General features: G+C 41.0%; 1 protein-coding gene across 6 annotated transcripts in view; it reads right to left on the bottom strand.

The window, feature by feature from the left end:
* Positions 1-2179: 2179 nt before the first annotated feature.
* The window catches only part of NDUFAF6 (NADH:ubiquinone oxidoreductase complex assembly factor 6), a 52486-nt gene continuing 32276 nt past the window's right edge, over positions 2180-22389 (bottom strand). For all 6 annotated transcript variants that reach the window (XM_066379161.1, XM_066379159.1, XM_066379163.1 and 3 more), the window contains 3 exons: positions 13147-13248; positions 11069-11125; positions 2180-3573 (listed from right to left, as the gene is read on the bottom strand). In XM_066379161.1, coding sequence (XP_066235258.1) covers positions 3445-3573; positions 11069-11125; positions 13147-13248 — 288 coding nt within the window. In that variant the 3' untranslated portion in view covers positions 2180-3444. The remainder of the gene's footprint in view (positions 3574-11068; positions 11126-13146; positions 13249-22389) is intronic.

Below are 22389 nucleotides of genomic sequence, written 5' to 3'. Positions count from 1 at the left end.
ACTAGAGATGCTACAGAGAGGAGAGAGAATCATGAATTTTAAAAAAGAGAAAGTGCTATAAAGATTGACTCCATCAGAAAGAACAATATAAGAATAATAGATATATCAGAAGAGAAGAGAGGAAGAAGGGAATGCAGAGCCTATTCAAACAATAATTGATGAGAAATTCCCAAGCCTATAGAAAGTGTTAGATCACTGAATCCAAGAAGCAAACAAACAGCCAAGTTACCTCAACCCAAACAGACCTTTTCCAAAGCACATCATAATAAATTTGTTAAAAATCAATGACAAAGAGAATTCTCAAGGAAGCTAGGAAAAGAAAAACATAACGTATAAGGGAAAGCCCATTAAGTTATCATCAGAAACTCTACAAGACAGAAGAAAGTAGACTGGAACATTCAAAGTATTGAAAGAGAGGAATTACCAGCCAAAAATACTATATCTATCAAAGTTATCCTTCAAATATGAATGTGAAATAAAAACATTTACAGACATACAGAAGCTGAGGGAATTTATCACCAGAAAACTCACACTTCAGAAAATACTCAAGGGGGTTATTCAACCAGACACAAAGAACAAAACAAATCAAAACTACAAGTAAAAGCTCCAACAAGGTCACAATAAAAACAAAAACAATCTATGACAACAATAACATAAAAGGGGAGAGGATAAAGATCTGCAGTAGCAAAGGAGGATGGAGTGCAGAATGGGAATGTAATTAGTACCACCATTATGGAAGAAAGTATGGTGGTTCCTCAAAATATTAAGAATAGAATTACCATATGACCCAGCAATCCCTCTACTGGGTACACACCCCAAAAATTAAAAAACACTCATACGTAAAAACACATGCACCTCCATATTCATTGCAGCATTATTCACAGGGGCCAAGACATGGAAACAACCAAAGTGCCCTTCAATAGAGGATTGGATAAAGAAGCTAGGATACATATATACAATGTAATACTACTCAGCTGTAAGAAAGTGCCATTTACGACAACATGGATAGACCTTGAGAACATTATACTGAATGAAATAAATCAGAAAAAGCTATAAACTGTATGATTCTACACATAGGTGGGACACAAAACTGAGACTCATGGACATAGATAAGAGTGCAGTGGTTACCATGAGGAGGGTAATGTAAAGGGGGGGGCGGCTGGAGGAAGGGTATAAACAGGGACAAATATAAGGTGACTGAGGATGATGTGACTTTGTGTGATGGGTATACAACATAATCAATTATCCAAATGATGTCGAGATGTTTACCCAAAATCTATGTATTATTGATGATCAATGTTACCATTAAATTTAATTTTCTCAATTAAAAAAAAAAGATCCTATCTTAATCTCTAGGAGACTGGAAACTTCAGTTCATCCAAATCTCAAAGTTCCAAATTTAAAACGGCTTCGAAAGTATTTTGAAATTATTTACTTAATAGTAAACTGGCTTCTGAGCCAGTCAAGAATCCAGTAATCCAATAGAGTGGTTAAACCCTGTTTTTTAAGGTCCTTAGACAAGAACCAAGAAGCTTAGCAGCTGATTCCTGCAAAATTTAACATAGGAAGACCCATAGACAATGTTAACAAAGACTATCTCTAATGAAGTCTAACCCTGGATCATTCAGAATCCCATTTCTTTGTACTGCCTTTTTCAAAGATAAGCTAAAAGGCTCTCGAAAGCCACAGAATTAAACAAGAGGATATTCTTTGAGCATCAGTATCAATTAAGAGTATGCTAACATGGCCCTGGCCGGTTGGCTCAGCGGTAGAGCGTCGGCCTAGCGTGCGGAGGACCCGGGTTCGATTCCTGGCCAGGGCACACAGGAGAAGCGCCCATTTGCTTCTCCACCCCTCCGCCGCGCTTTCCTCTCTGTCTCTCTCTTCCCCTCCCGCAGCCAAGGCTCCATTGGAGCAAAGATGGCCCGGCCCGGGCGCTGGGGATGGCTCTGTGGCCTCTGCCCCAGGCGCTAGAGTGGCTCTGGTCGCAATATGGCGACGCCCAGGATGGGCAGAGCATCGCCCCCTGGTGGGCAGAGCGTCGCCCCTGGTGGGCGTGCTGGGTGGATCCCGGTCGGGCGCATGCGGAAGTCTGTCTGACTGTCTCTCCCTGTTTCCAGCTTCAGAAAAATGAAAAAAAAAAAAAAGAGTATGCTAACATATACAGTCAAATTGCACATTCATTTAAGTATACATTTATTAATCACTATTTGCTCTATATCAGAAGCTATTCTAGGTGTTGGGGGATCCCAAAATGAACAAAATAATGTATTCTTACCCACATGCAGCTCTTGGTTTGAGTTTTTGAATATTTACAAAAAAAAATAATATTTTAAGCCTGGTTATCACTAATTCACAACTGTAGTAGGCACTAATTCACAGCTGAAATGAAAGGCTTAAGAGAGATGGGATAGTGGAACAGTACACCAGAGGTGTGAGTGGGCAGGAGACAAGACCATTGAAAAGGCAGGAGAAAGAAACTGATATAATCCTGGCCTGGGCAGTGTGAGACTCCATCAGAATCCAGATTAGCTAATACCAGCAATGCAAACATTTTTGTTTTTGCAATTAGTGTGTATTTTATAATTTTAAGTTTTTTAATTACCAAAAATTATTTACTTCATAGTTTTAAAGATCAAATGAGAACACTGATGAAGCTGTATAGCCCAGAATTTATCAGTGGGAAGCTCAATTAGTATACTAGTTTTTAAAAGGGTAGTATCCCTTAATATAATTTACATTAAAACAGATTTTGTTAATACAACTTTGTTCATGATCAAGATAATGCAGAAAGACAGAGAGTGAAGCAGTGAGATTAACAAAACTGTAAAAGCTTTCAAATTGACTAGACTTAAGTCAAATTAGGGTTCCAGCTCTTGAAAGCCAACTGTCTTGCCTTAAAGAAGTTATTTTATCATCACAAATAAATTTTCACAGGGTTATAAAGGTGAAATACTAGGGATATAAAACCCTCTAGATAGTGACTGGCACTCCTCAAGTATTAACCTCACTCTCCTGGACCACTAAACAAACTCATTTCCTAGCTGTACTGGACACATGAATTCTGGCTCTCCACAGGAAAATTCAGCATTACTTGAGCCCCTCCCTCTTCTTTACCAAGGGGAGTAAAAGAAGAGACATTTCTTCTCTCTGCCCCCTGGTGGTGAAGCATGGCTTGCAGCCTAAATGCTAAAACCATGCTCCCTCCTGGGCCTGTGACTTTGCAGGGATAGTACAGCAGACAGTGTGTCAGAATTCAACAGTGTTTTGGCATCCTAGCCACACAGTGCTTTCTCAACAATTCTGTCAGCTACTCACATCCACCCAATAAATTCATTTTCTCCTTAAGTAAACAGAACCTGTGGTCTGTAAACAAGAACCCTACCTAGTACATTTTTGTAAAACTAATAAAAATGAATCAATATGTGTGTCATGAAATTATTTTCAGTATCTTCTTCTCCAAGACTGAATATACAAAGATAATGGAAGTAATGTATTCTTCTGCTGTAAAGATGGGTGGAATATATCAAAATCCACTTGCTGAATTTTCTTTAAATAGTCTTCCAGAGCAACCTGGAAAGAGAGAAAAATGCCCATTAGATCATAAAATGATTAAGACTTTAAAAGAAATTAAAGACAAATTACAAGTATTGATATTAAGGCTATTTTAATTTTCCTGAAATTGTCTTCTACATACTAAGAATTTAAACAAGAATTTTAAAAGGGAAAAATAAAATGAAGACATCTTCTACAAAGTTTCTATTAGGCCAGTAAAGCAAGATAATAGAGTTATTAGTGCTAGAAATACCAAGGCAATTCTGATCATATTTATATTGTTCTGGTCAAAATGTAAAAGATCAGAGAAATTTTTGCTTGCCAGTTTTATTACTAGACTCTGTAGAATACAAAAGGGATGTTTCAATCAAGGAGAATGAACACCACCACAAAATGCATAGTGCCATGAGGAGGAGGAGCTCAAGCTGTTTTAAAAAATTATATTGTGAAAATGTTTAATGGGTCTCTATACTTTTGTTAGAAAATGTTTCACACCCAAGGAGAACAGTCAAAGGTCCCTACAAATGTCACCCAAGTTTTCATTGTAATGGGAGCAAGGTTGCAAACACTGACAATATCAGTGTTATTTTTTGGTTTTCACTTATTTTTACTTATTTATAAATTATTTCAATAATTTTCTCTTTTTTGAGGGAGAGGTGGAAGGGAGAACCATTGCTTCTCATATGTGCCTTGACCTGGACTCAAATGGGTGCCCCTGGCCTCAAGCCAGCAACCCTGGGATTGATCCCAGGACCTCAGCACTCCAGAACACTCTATCCACTGTGCCACCAGTTACAGCTCAGTAACTGTCTCGTTAAAAAGAAGAGAAGCCACTTAGTTTTGCACTGCACAATTCTAAAGGCACTACTCCTGTCTCAGTCCATGTGCACAGCTCCCCCTAGAGCACCAAGCTCTCTGCAGCACAAGCAGTGTGATCCCATGAAGATCATGCTTGTGGATTCTGAGCAAAAAGAAACAGAGGACTGGATTTTCTCCCAGATTTTTTTTCTATATACTTATAAACAGTTGAGTGTACATACAAACAATTTCAGTATCTACTTTTTAAACCCTAAACTTATGTATAACAAGAGAAATGTGCAAGAATGTGCCCAGTTGCATTGTTATATTAGCAAAAAAATTTAAAAAGTTCTTTGACAAAAAAAGATAAACTTCATGCAATGAAACATTGTGCTAGAGTGAAATAAATTTACTATAGCGATATGCAATAATATGAATAAATCTTAGAAACATGTGTGTAAGTGACCTAGAAAACAGAAACAGAAAATGACCCATTTTATGAATCTCAAAAACAAAATTCGGCAACAAATGGTTTAGGAAAAGAATAATAAATACAACATTCAGGACAGCTACTTGGAGGAAGGCAGAGACAGTGTAATTTGATGGTAACATTCTAGTTCCTGGATTGAGTGGTGAATTCATGAGTGTTAATTATGCTAAATTTTTAATACATGTGTACATATACAGATATATCATATTCATTTTCAGATCTCAAATATTAAATATTTCAAAAGAGAATTTAAAAAACGAAGATACTTTAGTGTACATTCTTTTACATTTTTAAAAGATCTCATGTTATTCATGTTCTGTAATACCCTTTTTATCACTTAATATATTGTGATCAAGTTTTCACTTCTAAGAATTCTATTATGCTCATTTTATAGTTTTATAATGTCTAATTATAAGAAATAGTTGATGAAATTAATGTACAGGTACATAATAGAATGTTATACAGCCATTAAATATTATATTTATAAATATTTTAATGATGTGGTTAAACACTTCATAAGTAGGACACTGAAATATAATGTGTGACTTCATCTATACACAAGTTCATTTTAAAAAAAGAACGGAATAAATAGTGGTTTGTCTCTGGGTCCTGGAATTATAAGTGATAGTTATTTTCTTCTAATATTCTTTTTGTGTTGTCCAAATCTCTATTATAAGAATATATTTCTTTTACAATTAGGAAATTCCATTAAAATACAGATGAAATGTGACCCAAAATTAGAGCCCAACTAGACATCCACGAATTAGGATTTGGTTCAAAGGCAAGTTTAGCTAATGCTAAATAAATTGTTTGATATGAAGAATTTACTGAAAACTCTCAAAGACATTATTACAATTTCTGAATATAGCACTGTAAAGCTTTATCTATGCAGAGGAGCATAATATACCTGGACTAATCAACTTTAAACAACAAAACCTTTTCTTTGAACAAAATAATAACAGATGCCCCATATATAAAACAAATAAGCAGAGATGTGACCCAGCTAGAATGAGAATGTAGGACAGCAGCAGTCCTTCAGGAACTGCCGGGTAGGCCCTCCTGTTTTTTTCTCTGGGCACAGGCTGAAAACTGAGAGCGGGGCTTCAGCCCCAGGTCTGCAGTGGAGCCTGAGATCCACATTTCCAGCAGGTGCCTGGGTAAGGCCAATATGTTGTCCAGGAAGACACTATGAGAACCACTAGTCTAAGACAGTGATTCTGTGGCCTAGCTGCACTTCACAATTACTGAGGGAGTTTTTAAAAAGTATCAATGTCTGGATACTCTGATTTAATTCATTTGGGGAGAGGCCCAACATTACTTTTGTTTTGCGGGGGAGGTAGGCCCCCTCAGGTGATTCTAATGTGCAACCAGAGTTAAGAACAACTTTTTCCATAGAAGTGAACAAAACAAAACCCTTGACCTTCATGGAAGTTTAATTCAACTTAAAAACAGGTGATGGTACATCATCAAATATCATTAAGACTAAATAACCATTAAAAATGGTGACACAGGCTCTGGCCAGTTGGCTCAGTGGTAGAGCGTTGGCCTGGCGTGCAGGAGTCCCGGGTTCGATTCCCGGCCAGGGCACACAGGAGAAGCGCCCATCTGCTTCTCCACCCCTCCCCCCTCCTTCCTCTCTGTCTCTCTCTTCCCCTCCCGCAGCTGAGGCTCCATTGGAGCAAAGACGGCCCGGGCGCTGAGGATGGCTCTGTGGCCTCTGCCTCAGGCGCTAGAATGGCTCTAGAAGCAACAGAGCGATGCCCCAGAGGGGCAGAGCATCACCCTCTGGTGGGCATGCCGGGTGGATCCCGGTCAGGCGCATGCGGGAATCTGTCTGCCTCCCCGTTTCCAGCTTAGGAAAAATGAAAAAAAAAAAAAAAAGGTGACACAGAACAGGATGTGCAGACACAGAAAGCTGCTTAACACCCATTTACACAAAAAATACGTATGTAATCATATGAACATACAAAGTCCAGAAAGATGAACAGATATCTCTGGAAATGATGAAATTGTAAAATGATTCTCATTTCTTTTTCCTCCTCTTATATATGTGAACATCTAAAATATGAATGTGTTACTTTTATAATAAGTAAACCCACTAAAGAAACAAAATGATTTCAAACACTCAAATCTGAGACCTAGGATAGAAGATGTGAAAGGACAGAAATAAATATTTACATATATATATATTCCCCCCCCCCCCCCAGAGACAGAGTCAGAGAGAGGGACAGATAGGGACAGACAAACAGGAACAGAGAGAGATGAGAAGCATCAATCATCAGTTTCTTGTTGTGGCACTTTAGTTGTTCACTGATTGCTTTCTCATATGTGCCTTGACTGCGGGCCTTCAGCAGACCGAGGAACCCCTTGCTCAAGCCAGCGACCTTGGGTCCAAGCTGGTAAGCTTTGCTCAAACCAGATGAGCTCGCAATCAAGCTGGCGACCTCAGGGTCTCGAACCTGGATCCTCTGCATCCCAGTCCAACACTCTATACACTGTGCCATTGCCCAGTCAGGCTACATATATTTTGGGGGGAAAGGTAGATGGTATGTTTGATATTGTAGAAAATGCATGAGTTTTCAATGTTCAAAGATCACAAATCTTTGAACTCTGGCTTTTATCTATGAAATGAAGTAACCATGCCTAAGGATGATTACAGATAATTATGAAATGACCTAGTTCAAAGCCTGTCCCGTAATAGGTACTAAATAACTGGAAGCTATTCTCATGTCTTTATGTATTTTTCAATAATGATTCCCAACTTGGCTATACATCAGAATCATCCGGGGAACTTTTTTTTAAGATTTTATTTCTTGATTTCACAGAGAGAGGAGGTGGGGAGTGTAAGGACCAAGAGAAGATCAGAAAATAAGCAAGGCACTAATGGAACAGGGAACTTAAGGGTTACAGGCAGGTCCTGCTCCTGTTCTGTTAGGAGTAACATGCCCAAGGTCGTTCAAGAAGCAGAGACAGATAGGGACTCTGGGAAGCTGAGAGAGAAGAAAAAAAAAAGGAAAAAGAGACAAACGTTTGCATTCTATTGGTTAAAAGACCCTTATCAGAAGTTTAGGTTTGGAATTCACCAATGAGCTAGACCCCAGCCCCTGTTGCTATGCTATGTGCAGCCCCCTTAGCAAATAGGTTACCGCCACATCTGCTTCTGTATGAGGCTTGCTTGCTTAGCTTATAAAAAGCTTTAGCTGTGAGCGCTAGGTGCGATTCCCATCTGTAGCTCCTTGTGAGCACGGTGTCTCTGGACACCTCGGGAATTTGCCCCTGCGCAGGTAAAACTGGCCAATAAAGTTACATCTATACTCCTGAAAGTCTCCGACGTTTGTTCTTGACCCGGTGGATGCTACATCTCTGGGGGCTCGCCCGGGATTTCCCTTGGTGGAGTTTTTTTGGTCGGAGACCAGAGGGACAGCTCGAGTTGAGTAAGTACTCTTTGAGGATCCTCATTTGGTTTTGGTTTTGAGCTCCGGAGCATATAAACCTGAGGTAGTAGGTAGGACACCGCTGGTAACCTACCCAGGGCTTTCAGAACGGGACACCGTTTTCTGAAAGGAATTGTTAACTCTAGGAGTTAACTCTAGAAGTGACCGGTCACATTAGGAATTTCTGCGCCGCGCTGCGCTGCGTTTTGTCTGTGTGTGAATGCCTGAATTGAGTGTGAGACAATCTTTTACTCTAGCTTTTTTTTGCTTATTGGTTGGGGTATTTTGATAATTGTTTTGTTAATTCTTGAAGGTTTAGAAGCAGACAAAGCGGGATAAAGAAGAATAGGACAACAAGAGTCTGTACCCGGTTCTCCACTTGAGTGCCTGCTAAACAACTTTTCTGATTTTCAGAAAAGAGCCCAGGGGTACGGAGGGCCACCTCCGGACCGAGAGACCCTCCTGACCTTGAGTCAGTTAGAATGGCCCGCCTTCAACGTAGGGTGGCCCACTGAGGGAACTTTTGATCTTCCTATTGTGTTTGCTGTCCGAGCTATTATCTACCAGGTGCCCCATCCAGACCAATATTTGTATATAGATGTGTGGGTTAATATTGCCACAGATAAGCCAGGGTATATCAGAAAGTACATAAAGAATGGCAAGAGAGAAAGAGAAGGGCAATATGTGTTACTGCAAGTAACCAGAGGGCAGGGAAAGGCAGTAGGGAGGAAAAGGAGAAGACCAATTCCCCAGTACAGTCCACTGTACCATCATCTAGAATTTACCCTGTCTTGCCTGAACCACTGGAGGATCCCTTAGACCCAGTAAATTTCCCTCCTCCCTATCGGCGGCAGGGAGGACCTGATTCCACGCAGCAGGACATAAATGGATTTTTGAGTCCACCACACACCCGAGGAGGGGCGATATATTCGCCTTCTCCTTCGGTAGGAGATGCCGCCATCTTGCCTTTGTCTCCTGCAGGAGGCACCGCCATCTTGCCTCCTTCAGTAGGAGATGCCGCCATCTTGCCTTTGTCTCCTGCAGGAGGCACTGCCATCTTGCCTCCTTCTGCAGGAGGCACTGCCATCTTGCCTCCTTCTGCAGGAGGCACTGCCATCTTGCCTCCTTCTGCAGGAGGTGCCAGGGGGAGTGCGGCCATTTTACCACTCCGGGAAGCGCCACTGGCACCAGATGCTGGTCCACGAGCGCCCCCTCACTTCATCTATGTGCCTTTTTCCACCAGTGATTTGTACAATTGGAAGAAGGAAAATCCTCCTTTTTCTGAGAAACCGCAGGGACTAATATCCTTGCTTGAGACAGTTTTTAGGACCCACCAGCCAATGTGGGATGACTGCCAACAGGTCTTACAAACTCTTTTTACTACAGAAGAAAGAAATAGAATAATGAGAGAAGCAGTAAAAGCAGTTTTAGAGGACGGGGGAATGGATGGGGAAGCCGAGAATGTCCTTCCCAAGCAGCCCCCAGCCTGGGACCCAAATACCTCAGGGGGAAGGGAAGCACTCTTCCAGTATCGCCGGGCTCTGTTGCGGGGTTTAAAAGCAGCAGCCAGGAGACCCACTAATTTCAGTAAGGTAAGTGAGGTTATCCAGGGAAGGGAAGAATCCCCCGCCGCATTTTTAGAGCGGCTAATAGAGGCCTACCGGGTTTATACCCCTATAGATCCAGAAGCTGAGGAGAATCGCACCTAGCGCTCACAGCTAAAGCTTTTTATAAGCTAAGCAAGCAAGCCTCATACAGAAGCAGATGTGGCGGTAACCTATTTGCTAAGGGGGCTGCACATAGCATAGCAACAGGGGCTGGGGTCTAGCTCATTGGTGAATTCCAAACCTAAACTTCTGATAAGGGTCTTTTAACCAATAGAATGCAAACGTTTGTCTCTTTTTCCTTTTTTTTTTCTTCTCTCTCAGCTTCCCAGAGTCCCTATCTGTCTCTGCTTCTTGAACGACCTTGGGCATGTTACTCCTAACAGAACAGGAGCAGGACCTGCCTATAACCCTTAAGTTCCCTGTTCCATTAGTGCCTTGCTTATTTTCTGATCTTCTCTTGGTCCTTACAGGGAGCAAGAACACATTAGTTGTTCACTGCTTGCTTGTCTTATGTGCCTTGACTGGGCAAGCCCAGGGTTTCGAACCTGTGACCTTAGCATTTCAGGTCAACACTCCAGCCACTGGGCCACCATAGGCCAAGCCCTGGGGAACTTTTTAAAAGCACAGTTTTTCCTAGGAATTCCTCCTTTCTCAATCCTGAGTCTAATTTAGTAAGAAGACCTCAGGGGTCTATCATTTTTTCAAAGCTTTCCAGGTTATTCCGATGCAGCAGATGGTACTGGTCTGTGAACCACACGAGTCAGGAACCAGTGCTATACAATATGGTCCCAGTGAAGAAAATATTACTAGAATAAGTAATACTCATATAGCTGTAAGTAGCCTAACAATACTGCAAAAAGTTTCTCATATGATTCCCATTTTACCTAAGAGTATACTGAGGAACATGGCAGTTGAGGACCTTAAACTCCATGGCTAGAAAATGGCAAAGCAGATTCAAACTGATGCGGTCTGGCTGCAGTCAGTGCTACTGCCTACTGCACTCACTTGCTTCTGGGAAATACAGGTGTGACCTTCACCAAAAGAGGAATGCAACTAAAAAACCCACAAGGGAGAGGGAAAAAACCCTCCTAACTAAAGAACTGGATTGGGAAACTCAAAATAGAAAAAGAGGTCATACACATCTGCTTTATTAATTAAACAGTCTTCTCTGTTTATCTACTTACCGTATGAAGAAAAGCAGGAAATGCTTTCACAGGAACAGTTTTGTGAAAGGACCTAGCCTGAAAAGGAAGACAAACGGGAACTGGTTTAAAATAAAAATATTTCTGGAAATAAACACTCTCCCTCAGAAAATGAACACAATGCAACAGTAGCATTTTAACAACACAGCTAGGGCCTCCATCAAGAGCAAGAAAATAGCTCTCATCTTTCACAGATTACAATTATTTCTTAAGCCTAAAGGACTCAGGAAAGAGTACTATATTAAGAATTCCATTCTTTCTTACAAATTGACTTTGGCATTTTCCAATTGCCTTATAACAGATTATAACTTTGACCCCCTATCTCTGTGGTTAGGGTTAAAGGAAAAAATACTTGCATTTACAAATCCCAGCACCTCCCAGCTTAGATTGTCATTATCTCCTGTTTAGATGAATATAAGATCCTCCTAGTTGATCTTTCCGTCTGTGTTCTCCCAACCTTTAATTCATTCCACACAGCGAGCCAAATCAATGTTCTTAAGTCATTGTTCTATTTTTATTTTCTTTAACTTATGTCCCTGATAGATCAAGTCTCAACTATTCATCTTGGAATTCAGAGGCTTCCACGTCTGGAATAACCTCAGCTGTCTCCCTCACCTCCATACTGCTATGAACAATGAAGACACCCTGAGGCAGGCAGGCTGATGCTCATTATCCTACACTCACCAAGCCACTTCCGTTTCCAGGTCTTCATTTGTACTGTCAGATACCACCTCTACTTCCTGAGTCACTTCTTAAACCCCTACCCTTCATTTTACCTGTGTACTAAAATTGCTCTCTTCAAAATTATCCATTCACTAATCATCCTACCTTTTATCTCTTCATTTCCCCGTAGCATGCACAATTTTACTATTCCTCCTTCTTGGAATTTGCTCCTCTCTTGGGTTTCTAACACAATGACTCGGTTTTCCTACTTTGTTCATCATTCATAACTTCTTCTTCCTAATAAATGACCCATTTTCCTTCTACCTGAGGAATGGAGGTGGACCTCAAGGTTCTGCCCTTGGTCCTTTTATCCGGGTGGACATTCTCCTTGGGCAACACCATCCAAACTTTGAGCTTTAACCATAGGTTCCATGTGAATAACTCCCAATACTATCTCTCTGGTTCTGATCTCCTTTCAAAGTCACAATCCTGCATTCTTCAATAGCCCATCTCCCTAAATGTCTTCTAATCCCCTACAGTCAACGATATCCAGCAGTTAGTCTCAAGTCTACTGATCAGCTCCTAGTGTACCACTGCTTTTTTATTATAGTCTCTGAATGGCATTATCACCACCTCTACTTGACTCTGTGTAACCTTCAACTTTCCCTCTTCCTGATCCTGCCACCATCCAGCTATCAAGACTAGTTGATTCAACCTCTGTTGTGTGTGTATACATACACAAACATACATATACAAACATTTACCCTCTCTAAATCAGACACTCTTTAAATGTGGCAAAAAAAATTTATTACTAGAGCAGGCAGTATGGAAGCCAAATTACAGCATAATGAGAAGTGTCAGGGCTGCGAGAGCCTTGAGGTAACAATGAACACAAAGCACTTATTCAAAAGAGGTTAACTGCGAGGGGAAAAAGAAGAACAGAAGAGTCCACAGGCCTGTAACTTCAGAAGGCGGTGGCAACAAACCAGAAGATAAAAGAGGCAAGTTATCGGAGAGGCCAGCTGAAAACACCAGCTGGCAATGCTGAGGCTGCAAGGCCCTAGAAAGGCAGAAGCATCAGCCTTGTAAAGCAGAAAGACATGCTGCCCCTTGACACACAGAGAAACGGTAAGTGGATGGATCAGAGAGGAGCCTAACTGAGGAAGCTCAAGCTGGACTCACTCAGTAGAAGGTGTATACATCTGCTGGGGAGAAAGGGGGATTTTTTTTAACGTAGAGCAAGTTTACAATAGTCCCTGAAATAAAGCCACTGGGATTTCAATGAAAGATAGAATATGGACTGACAAGTAGGGAACAGTATAACCACGCTCGAGGAATAGCCACACCTAGAAATGATAGTTCCTAAATGATTTTGGGGGAAAAAAAAGGCTACTTACATGCTTTAGGTGCAAGTGTGCCTGGCTGGCAATATCATATATCACATCTCTTACATTTTTATCTTGGTTCTTCCGTAGAAAATCTTCTTGTGAAACACCATGCTGTGTTTAAAAATGTATTATATATATTAGCAATCAAAAAACATACTTAAAAATAACTTAGCTCAAGAAAACAGGTGAGAGAACAGTATGTACAGTATAATGCCTATTTCGTTTTTAAAAATATTTCTGTGTGTGTGTGTGTACATACACACACTCCTGGTAGAGTATGTAACAAGATGGTAATTAACAACAGTTGTAGGTAAAATACAAATACACAAGCAAGAATACAAACATAAAGAAGTTTAAGCCTGCCTGACTAGGCAGTGGCTCAATGGATAGAGCGTCAGACTGACTCAGGGTCCTGCAGAGGACCCAAGATAGGTTCGAAACCCAAAGGTCGCCGGCTTGAGCGTGGCCTCATCTGGCTTGAGCACAGGCTCACCAACCTGAGCAAGGGGTCACTGGCTTGAGCATGGGATCATAGACATGACCCCATGATCGCTGACTTAAGCCCAAAGGTTACTGGCTTGAAGCCCAAGGTTGCTGGTTTGAGCCCAAGGTCTCTGGCTTCAGCAAGGGGTCACTTGCTCTGTAGGCCCCGGGTCAAGGCACATATGAGAAAGCAATCAAGAACAACTAAAGAGACTATGGAGCCACAACAAAGAATTGATGCTTCTCATCTCTGTCTTCCTGTCTGTCTGTCCCTATCTGTCCCTCTCTCTGTCTCTCTCTCTGTCACTGTCACACACACACAAAAAAAATTTTTTTTTGTATTTTTCTGAAGCTGGAAACGGGGAGAGACAGGCAGACAGACTCCCGCATGCGCCCGACCAGGATCCACTCGGCACGCCCACCAAGGGTGAAGCTCTGCCCACCAGGGGGCGATGCTCTGCCCCTCCGGGGCATCGCTCTGTTGCGACCAGAGCCACTCTAGCGCCTGGGGCAGAGGCCAAGGAGCCATCCCCAGTGCCCGGGCTATCTTTGCTCCAATGGAGCCTCGGCTGCGGGAGGGGAAGAGAGAGAAAGAGAGGAAGGAGAGGGGGATGGGTGGAGAAGCAAATGGGCGCTTCTCCTGTGTGCCCTGGCCAGGAATCAAACCCGGGACTTCTGCACGCCAGGCCGACACTCTACCACTGAGCCAACCGGCCAGGGCCTCACACAAAAAAATTTAATCCTGATCAGGCAGTTGGCACAGTGGATAAAGCATCAGCCTGGGATGCAGAGGACCCAAGTTCAAAACACCGAGGTTGCCGGCTTCAGCATGGGCTCATCCAGCTGGAGTGTGGAGTCGCTGGCTTGAGCATCGAATCATACACATGACCCGATGGTCGCTGGCTTGAGCCCAAAGGTCACTGGCTTGAAGCCCAAGGTTGCTAGCTTGAGCAAGGGGTCACTCACTCTACTGTAGCCCCGGGTCAAGGCACATATGAGAAAGCAATCGATGAACAACTAAGGTGCCACAAAGAAGAATTGATGCTTCTCATCTCTTTCCCTTCCTGTCTGTCTGTCCCTAACTGTGCCTCTCGCTCTTCCTCTCTCTATTTCACTAAAAAAAAAAAAAGTTTAAAAGTACAGACAACAACGAATCTCAAAAACAAAATAAAAGTTCTTGTAAACAGTATTTTTTTCTTTTATCCTTTGTGTGTGTGTGTGTGTGTGTGTGTATTTTTCTGAAGTTGGAAACAGGGAGGCAGTCAGACAGACTCCCGCATGCGCCCGACCGGGATCCACCCCGCATGCCCACCAGGGGGTGACGCTCTGCCCATCTGGGGCGTTGCTCTGTTGCAACCAGAGCCATTCTAGCGCCTGAGGCAGAGGCCATAGAGCCATCCTCAGCACCCGGGCCAACCCTGCTCCAATGAGCCTTGGCTGCAGGAGGGGAAGAGAGAGACAGAGAGGAAGGAGAGGGGAAGGGGTGGAGAAGCAGATGGGCACTTCTCCTGCGTGCCTTGGCCAAGAACCGAACCTGGGACTCCTGCACTCCAGGCCGACACTCTACCACTGAGCCAACCGGCCAGGGCTCTTTTTTCCTTTTTTTTTAATTGATTTTAATTTATTTTATTTATAGATTCAAGTGTCCCACTGAATACATCTCCCCCACCCCCGTGTTCCCCTCAACATCCTTGTTGCCTTCCTCCCTTCAATGTCCTCCCACTTTCCCTCCAGGATTTGCTCTCCTGCTCTCTGTAATGCTGTTATGTATATATAATTTCACCAATCTCCCTTCTCTGATCCCATCCTCTCATCCCCTTTCCCTCTGTCCACTTTCCCTCTGGTCCCTTTGAGCCCACCTCTGCCGCGATTCCGCTCCTCAGTTCACATTGTTCATTAGATTCCTCAAATGAGTGGGGTCATATAATATTTTTCTTTCTCTGCCTGGCTTATTTCACTTAGCATAATAGGTCTAGGTCCATCCATGTTGTCGCAAAAAGTAAGATTTCCTTCAGTTTCACAGCCACATAAGTATTCCATTGTGTATATGTATCACTGCTTTTTAATCCACTCATCCACTGACCGACACTTGGGCTGTTTCCAGATCTTGGCTATTGTAAACAATGCTGAAAAAACATGGGGTTGCATATATTCTTTTGAATCAATTATTAGGATATATTCCTAAAAGTGGGATGGCTGGGTTAAAAGGCAGTTCGATTTTTAATTTTTTAAAGAATCTCCATACTGTTTTCCACAGTGGCTGCACCAGTCTACATTCCCACCAGAGGTGCAGGAGTGTTCCCTTTTCTCCACATCCTTACCAGCACTTATTATGTGTTGTTTTGTTAATGAGTGCCATTCTGACCGGTGTGACGTGATATCTCATTGTGGTTTTAATTTGCATTTCTCTAATGATTAGTGATGTTGAACATTTTTTCCATCTGCCTACTGGCCATCTGTATGTCCTCTTTGGAGAAGTGTCTACTCATTTCTTTGGCCCATTTCTTGATTGGATTCTTTATCTTCCTGGTGTTGAGTTTTATAAGTTCTTTATAAATTTTGGTTATTAACCACTTATCAGACATATTGGCGAATATATTCTCCATTGTGTGGTTTGTCTTATTTTGTTCATAGTGTCTTTAGCTGTGCAAAGCTTTTTACTTTGATATAGTCCCACTTGTTCATCCTGCCCTTTATTTCACTTGCCCGTGGAGATAAATCAGCAAATACATTGCTGCAAGAGATGTTGGAGAGCTTACTGCCTATGTTTTCTTCTAAGATGATTATGATTTCACCACTTACATTTATGTCTTTTATCAATTTTTAGTTTATTTTTGTGAATGGTGTAAGTTGGTGGTCTAGTTTCAATTTTCTGCAAGTACCTATCCAATTTTCCAACCACCATATGTTAAAGAGACTGTCTTTACTCCATTGTATGCTCTTAGCTCCCTTGTCAAATATCAATTGTCCATAAAGGTATGGGTTTATTTCTGGGTTCTCTGTTCTGTTCCATTGATCTATATACCTGCTCTTATGCCAGTACCAAGCTGTTCTGAGTACAATGGCCTTGTAGTATAAGTTGATATCAGGAAGTGTGATACCACCCACTTTATTCTTTTGAAGATTGCTGAGGCTGTTTGTGTTCTTTTTTGGTTTCATATAAATTTTTGGAATATTTGTTCTGTATCTTTGAAGTATGTCATTGGTATTTTAATAGGAATTGCATTGAATTTATGAATTGCTTTGGGTAATATAGACATTTTAATGACGTTTATTCTTCCTAACCATGAACACAATATAAGATTCCACTTGTTTGTATCTTCCTTGATTTCTTTTATCAATGTTTTATAATTTTCTGAGTATAAGTCTTTAACCTCCTTGGTTATATTTACTCCTAGGTACTTTATTTATTTATTTTGCAATAATAAGTGGATTGTCTCCTTAATTTCTCTTTCTGAGAGTTTACTGTTGGTGTATAAAAATGTCACTGATGTCTGGATATTAATTTTATATCCTGCCACCTTGCTGAATTCATTTATCAGGTCCAGTAGTTTTTTGACTGAGACTTTAGGGTTTTCTATGTACAGTATCATATCATCAGCAAATAATGATAGTTTTACTTCTTCTTTTCCAATTTGGATGCCTTTTATTTCTTCTTGTTGTCTGATTTCTGTGGCTAGGACTTCCAAAACTATGTTGAATAAGAGTGGTGAAAGGGGGCCCCCCTGCCTTGCTCATGATATTAAGGAGATTGCTTTTAATTTTCAACCATTCAGTATGATGTTGGCTGTGGGTCTGTCATAGATGGCCATTATCATGTTGAGGTATGTTCCCTGTATTTCCTCCCACATTGCTGAGAGTTTTGATCATAAATAGGTGCTATATTTTACCAAGTGCTTTTTCTGCATCCATTGATATTATCATGTGATTTTTCTCTTTCCTTTTGTTTATATGATGAATCACATTGATTAATTTGTGAATATTGTACCAGCCTTGGCTCCCAAGAATAAATCCCACTTGATCATGATGTATGATTTTTATCATGTATTGCTGGATCCGGTTTGCTAATATTTTGTTGAGAATTTTAGCATCTAAATTCATCAGGGATATTGGCCTATAATTTTCTTTCTTTGTATTGTCTTTGCTTGGTTTTGGAATGAGGATTATGCTCATCTCATAAAAGGAGCATGAAAGTCTTCCCTCCTCTTGAATTTTTTTAAATAGCTTGAGAAGGACAGGAGTTAGTTCTTCTTTGCATATTTGGTAGAATTTGCCTGTGAAGCCATCTGGCCCAGGGCTTTTGTTTGTTCAGAGTTTTTTGATAACTGTTTTGATCTCATTTGTTGTAATCAGTCTGTTTAGGTTTTCTGATTCTTCCAGACTGACTTTTGAAAGAGCATGTTTCAAGAATTTTGTCCATTTCACCTAGGTTGTCTAATTTTTTGGCATATAGTTCTTCATAGTATTTCTTACAATCCTTTGTATTTCTGCTGGGTCAGTTGTTATATATTTCTCCACTCTCATTTCTAATTTTATTTGAGTCTTCTCTCTTTTTTCTTGGTGAATCTGGTTAAAGGTTCATCAATCTTGTTTACCTTTTCAAAGAACCAGCTCTTGGTTTCATTGATCCTCTGTATTGTTTTTTCAGCCTCAATGTCATTTATTTCTGCTCTGATCTTTATTATTTCCTTCCTTCTACTTCCTTTGGGCTCTACTTGCTGTTCTTTTTCTAGTTCTTTTAGATGCAGAGTTAAGTTGTTTATTTGAGCTTTTTCTTGCTTCTTAAGGTATGCCTATAATGCTATGAACTTCCTGCTCAGGACTGCTTTTGCTGTGTCCCATAAATTTTGAGTTGTTGTATGTTCATTTTCATTTGTTTCAAGGAAATTTTTTATGTCTTCCTTGATCTCATTGTTAACCCATTTGTTATTTAATAACATGCTATTTAGTTTCCAAGTGTTTGAATGTTTTTCAGTTTTTCTATTGTAGCTGATTTCTAGTTTTATGTCATTGTGATCAGAGAAGATGCTTGATATAATTTCAATCTTCTTAAATTTATTGAAACTCGTTTTGTGTCCTAACATGTGGTCTATCCTAGAGAATATACCATGAGCACTTTAAAAGAATGTATATTCTGCTGCTTTAGGGTGAAAAGTTCTGAAGATATCTATTAAATCCAGTTGATTTACTGTGTCCTATAAGTCTGTTCCGTCTTTGTTAATTTTCTTTCTGGAGAATCTTTCCAGTGCTGTTAGTGGGATATTGAAATCCTTTACTATTATAGTATTGCTGTTGATCTCACCCTTTATGTCCATGAAAATATGCTTTATATGTTTAGGTGCTCCTATATTAGGCACCTTGATATTTATAATGGTTAAATCTTCCTGTTGGATTGCTCCCTTTATCATTATGTATTGACCTTATTTATCCCTTTGTATAGTCTTTGTTTTAAAGTCTACTTTGTCATATATAAGTATTACTACCCCAGCTTTTTTTTTTCATTTCCATTTGCATGAAATATTTTTTCCATCCTTTTACTTTCAGTCTATGTATATCTTTTGTTTTGAGGTGTACCTCTTGTAGACAATATATGTACGGGTCTTGTTTTCTTGTCCACGCAGCCACCCTGTCTTTTGATTGGAGCATTTAATCCACTTACATTTAAGGTTATTATTGATATGTAGTTGTTTCTTGCCATTTTATTCTTTTAATCTACATTCCTATTTTACTAGATTTTTCCCCATTTGTTTTGTTTACAACAGGCCCCTTAATATTTCTTGCAGCATTGGTTTAGTTGTAATGAATTCATTGAGGGTTTTTTTGTTGTTGTTGTTTTTGTTTTTTTGGTCAGGAAGCTTTTTATTTCTCCAATTTTTAACGATAGCCTTACTGGATAAAGAAGTCTTGGTTGTAGGCTCTTGTTTTGCATTACTTTGAATATTTCTTGCCATTCCCTTCTGGCCTCAAGTGTTTCTGTTGAAAAGTTGGATGTCATCCTTATGGGGGCTCCTTTGTAGGTGATTGACTGCTTTTCTCTTGCAGATTTTAGTATTCTTTCTTTATCTCTTAGCTTTGGTATTTTAATTATGATGTGTCTTGGTGAAGGTCTCTTTGAGATCCTCTTTAATGGGATTCTCTGTGCTTCTTAAACTTGTGTGACTTTTTCTTTCATCAATTTAGGGAAGTTTTTGGGTATGATTTCTTCAATCAGGTTCTCTATCCCTTGTTCTTTCTCTTCTCCTACAGGAACCCCTATTATGCGATGTTGTTTCTCTTCATGTTGTCACAGAGCTCTCTTAAGAGTTTCCTCAGACTTTTTGATCCTTTTTTTTGCTGTTCTGCTTCGGTGCTTTCACTTATCTTGTCCTCTAACTCGCTGATTCGATCCTCTGCTTCATCCAGCCTACTTTTAATTCCTTCTAGTATAGTCTTCATTTCTGATATTGTGTTTGTCATTTCTGTCTGATTCTTTTTATGATTTCAATGTCTTTGTGATGCTTACTATCTCTTTGTTTAAGTGCTCATTATGTCCATCTATTGTTGCTCTAAGATCCTTGAGCTTCCTAACAATCATTATTCTAAACTCTGCATCTGGTATCTTGGATATTTCCATCTCATTCAGTTCTTTTTCTGGGAATTTCTCTTGTTGATTCATTTGAATTCCATTTTTCTGTCTTCCTATTTTGTCTCTGTATATGGCAAACTGCAGCTCATGAGCCACATGTGGCTTTTTGGCCCCTTGAGTGTGGCTCTTCCACAAAATACCACATGCAGGTGCTACCTCGATAAGGAATGTACCTACCTATATAGTTTAAGTTTTAAAAAATTGGCTCTCAAAAGAAATTTCAATCATTGTACTGTTGATATTTGGTTCTGTTGACTAATGAGTTTGCCAACCACTGGTATAGACTGCTCCTTTGGATGTGCTGTTTGTGTAGCTAGCTGGTGTTGTCTGCCTACAGTCTTCGGTTGTGTTGTTTCTAGATCTTCTTGGGTTGGCCTCAGCTTTTGTTTGTAATCAGCTGTGAGCTACTTGTCTGCTGCAACTGCTCTTTTTGCTATTTGTGTCAGCATTTTCTATGCCTTAGCTGGATCAAGTGTGAGGAGTCTTTCCTTAAGATACCACTCTAACTAGGGTTGTTAGGTCCTGAGCTGATGCTCTCCATATCTGGCCATTGGATGTACCAGCCCTGGACCTCCCTGGCTAGAACCTGGCACAGACCACTGCTTATGACTGGCCCTTAACAACCTTCTTGGAGCTACAGGTGATCTAGAATTGTGGCTGCCTCTGCTAGGCCCTGATGCCATTGTAAATATCAGCTGCACTCCTAGGCTGGCTTTTATCTACTCTCGGCCAGTGTGTGTGGCCTCTTTATTCCCGAGGTGTGGTCTTTCCACTGGGCTCCTGCCACCACCGCCTCCTCAGGCACTTGGGCACCGGCACTGTTCAGCGTGTGGGCTCATGGGCCGTACCTCAGGCTGCCCCGTGGGCATGTGGAACACCTCACAGGGCTCCACCCCTCACCACCGCACAGGTCAAGTGCCGCAGCCAACACCGCAGCCTGGCCCTTCCACCCTTTGAAGGGTACTCAGCAGTTTGGGGGGGGGCAGTGTAGCCCAGACCTCAGCACTCAAACTGCGTCCCTGATGCGCCCTCTGCTTCTAAGCAACTCTTTGCTCTGACTGGAGTAGGAGAGCCTCTGGTGGGCAGGGTAATTGCTCCCCTTTGCTGGCTTGGTTCTCCCAGGAAAATGGCCACTTTACGATTAGGAAGTGACCCAGTACAGGGGTCAGGGTGCTGTCCCCCACAGTCTCTCCCTGTGCCCCCAAGACTACACACTCCTCTCACAACTCCAGTCCAATCAGCACTCCCCACTCCTAGAGCCCCAGATATGTGGCTGTGAACGAGGTTTTCTGCTCAGTCCTTTACAATGGAGCCTGGGTCTGAGAGTTCTGTCTCCCTCTCACAAACAGTAACCTAGCTCTTCTTTCAGCTAAATACTATCCATACACCTTTTCTACTTTCTGGGGCTCCAGACTGGGGTTCCAGTCCTGGGGCTGAGGACCCACAACTCTTGAGGCAACCTACCCTGCCGTGAGAGACCCTTTGGGCCACCTCTTGTTCCTGGGAGCAGGGCAGCCCTTTCCGCACCTCCGTCCTTCCTACCAGTTTCAATGTGGTTTCTTCGGTGATGGTTGATTATAAAATCCTCTTAGTTTAGTCCAAAGTTGGTTTTTCAAGATGATTGTTCCTAAGTTAAGTTGTAATCCACTTTGGTTCTGGGCAGAGTTGTAACGTCTGCCTACTCCGTCGCTATTCTCTCTTCTGCCCTCAATATTCTTTTAAGAATCACTTCTTTAGAATGAAGAACAGGCTAAGCTGAACATTAGGAATAATTATTGTAATTGCTTGGAAGAAAGTAAGGCATCCACATGAAGCTATACCAAGTGAGGTTCTCTGGACTTTATTTTAAAATTTATTTAGAAATTAATTTAATGGGATGACATTGGTCAATAAGAGTACATAGGTTTCAGATAAGTTTCTATACCATTTGAATTGTTACATGTGTGCCCATCACCCAAAGTCAAATCATTTTCCATCACCATAATACTTTGCCCTCTTTACTCTCTTATCTCCACCCTACTCCTGGTAACCACTTCACTTTTATCTATTTCTATGAGTCTGTTTAATACCCCACCTATGTGTGAAATCATATACTATAGTTTTCAGCTTTCTCTGATTTAATTATTGCACTTAGTATAATGTTC

Source organism: Saccopteryx leptura, chromosome 3 (genome assembly GCF_036850995.1).
Source record: "Saccopteryx leptura isolate mSacLep1 chromosome 3, mSacLep1_pri_phased_curated, whole genome shotgun sequence".
Lineage (NCBI taxonomy): Eukaryota > Metazoa > Chordata > Mammalia > Chiroptera > Emballonuridae > Saccopteryx > Saccopteryx leptura.
The sequence above is the reverse complement of the archived record's forward strand: the minus strand, read 5'-3'. Positions and strand labels throughout refer to the sequence as shown.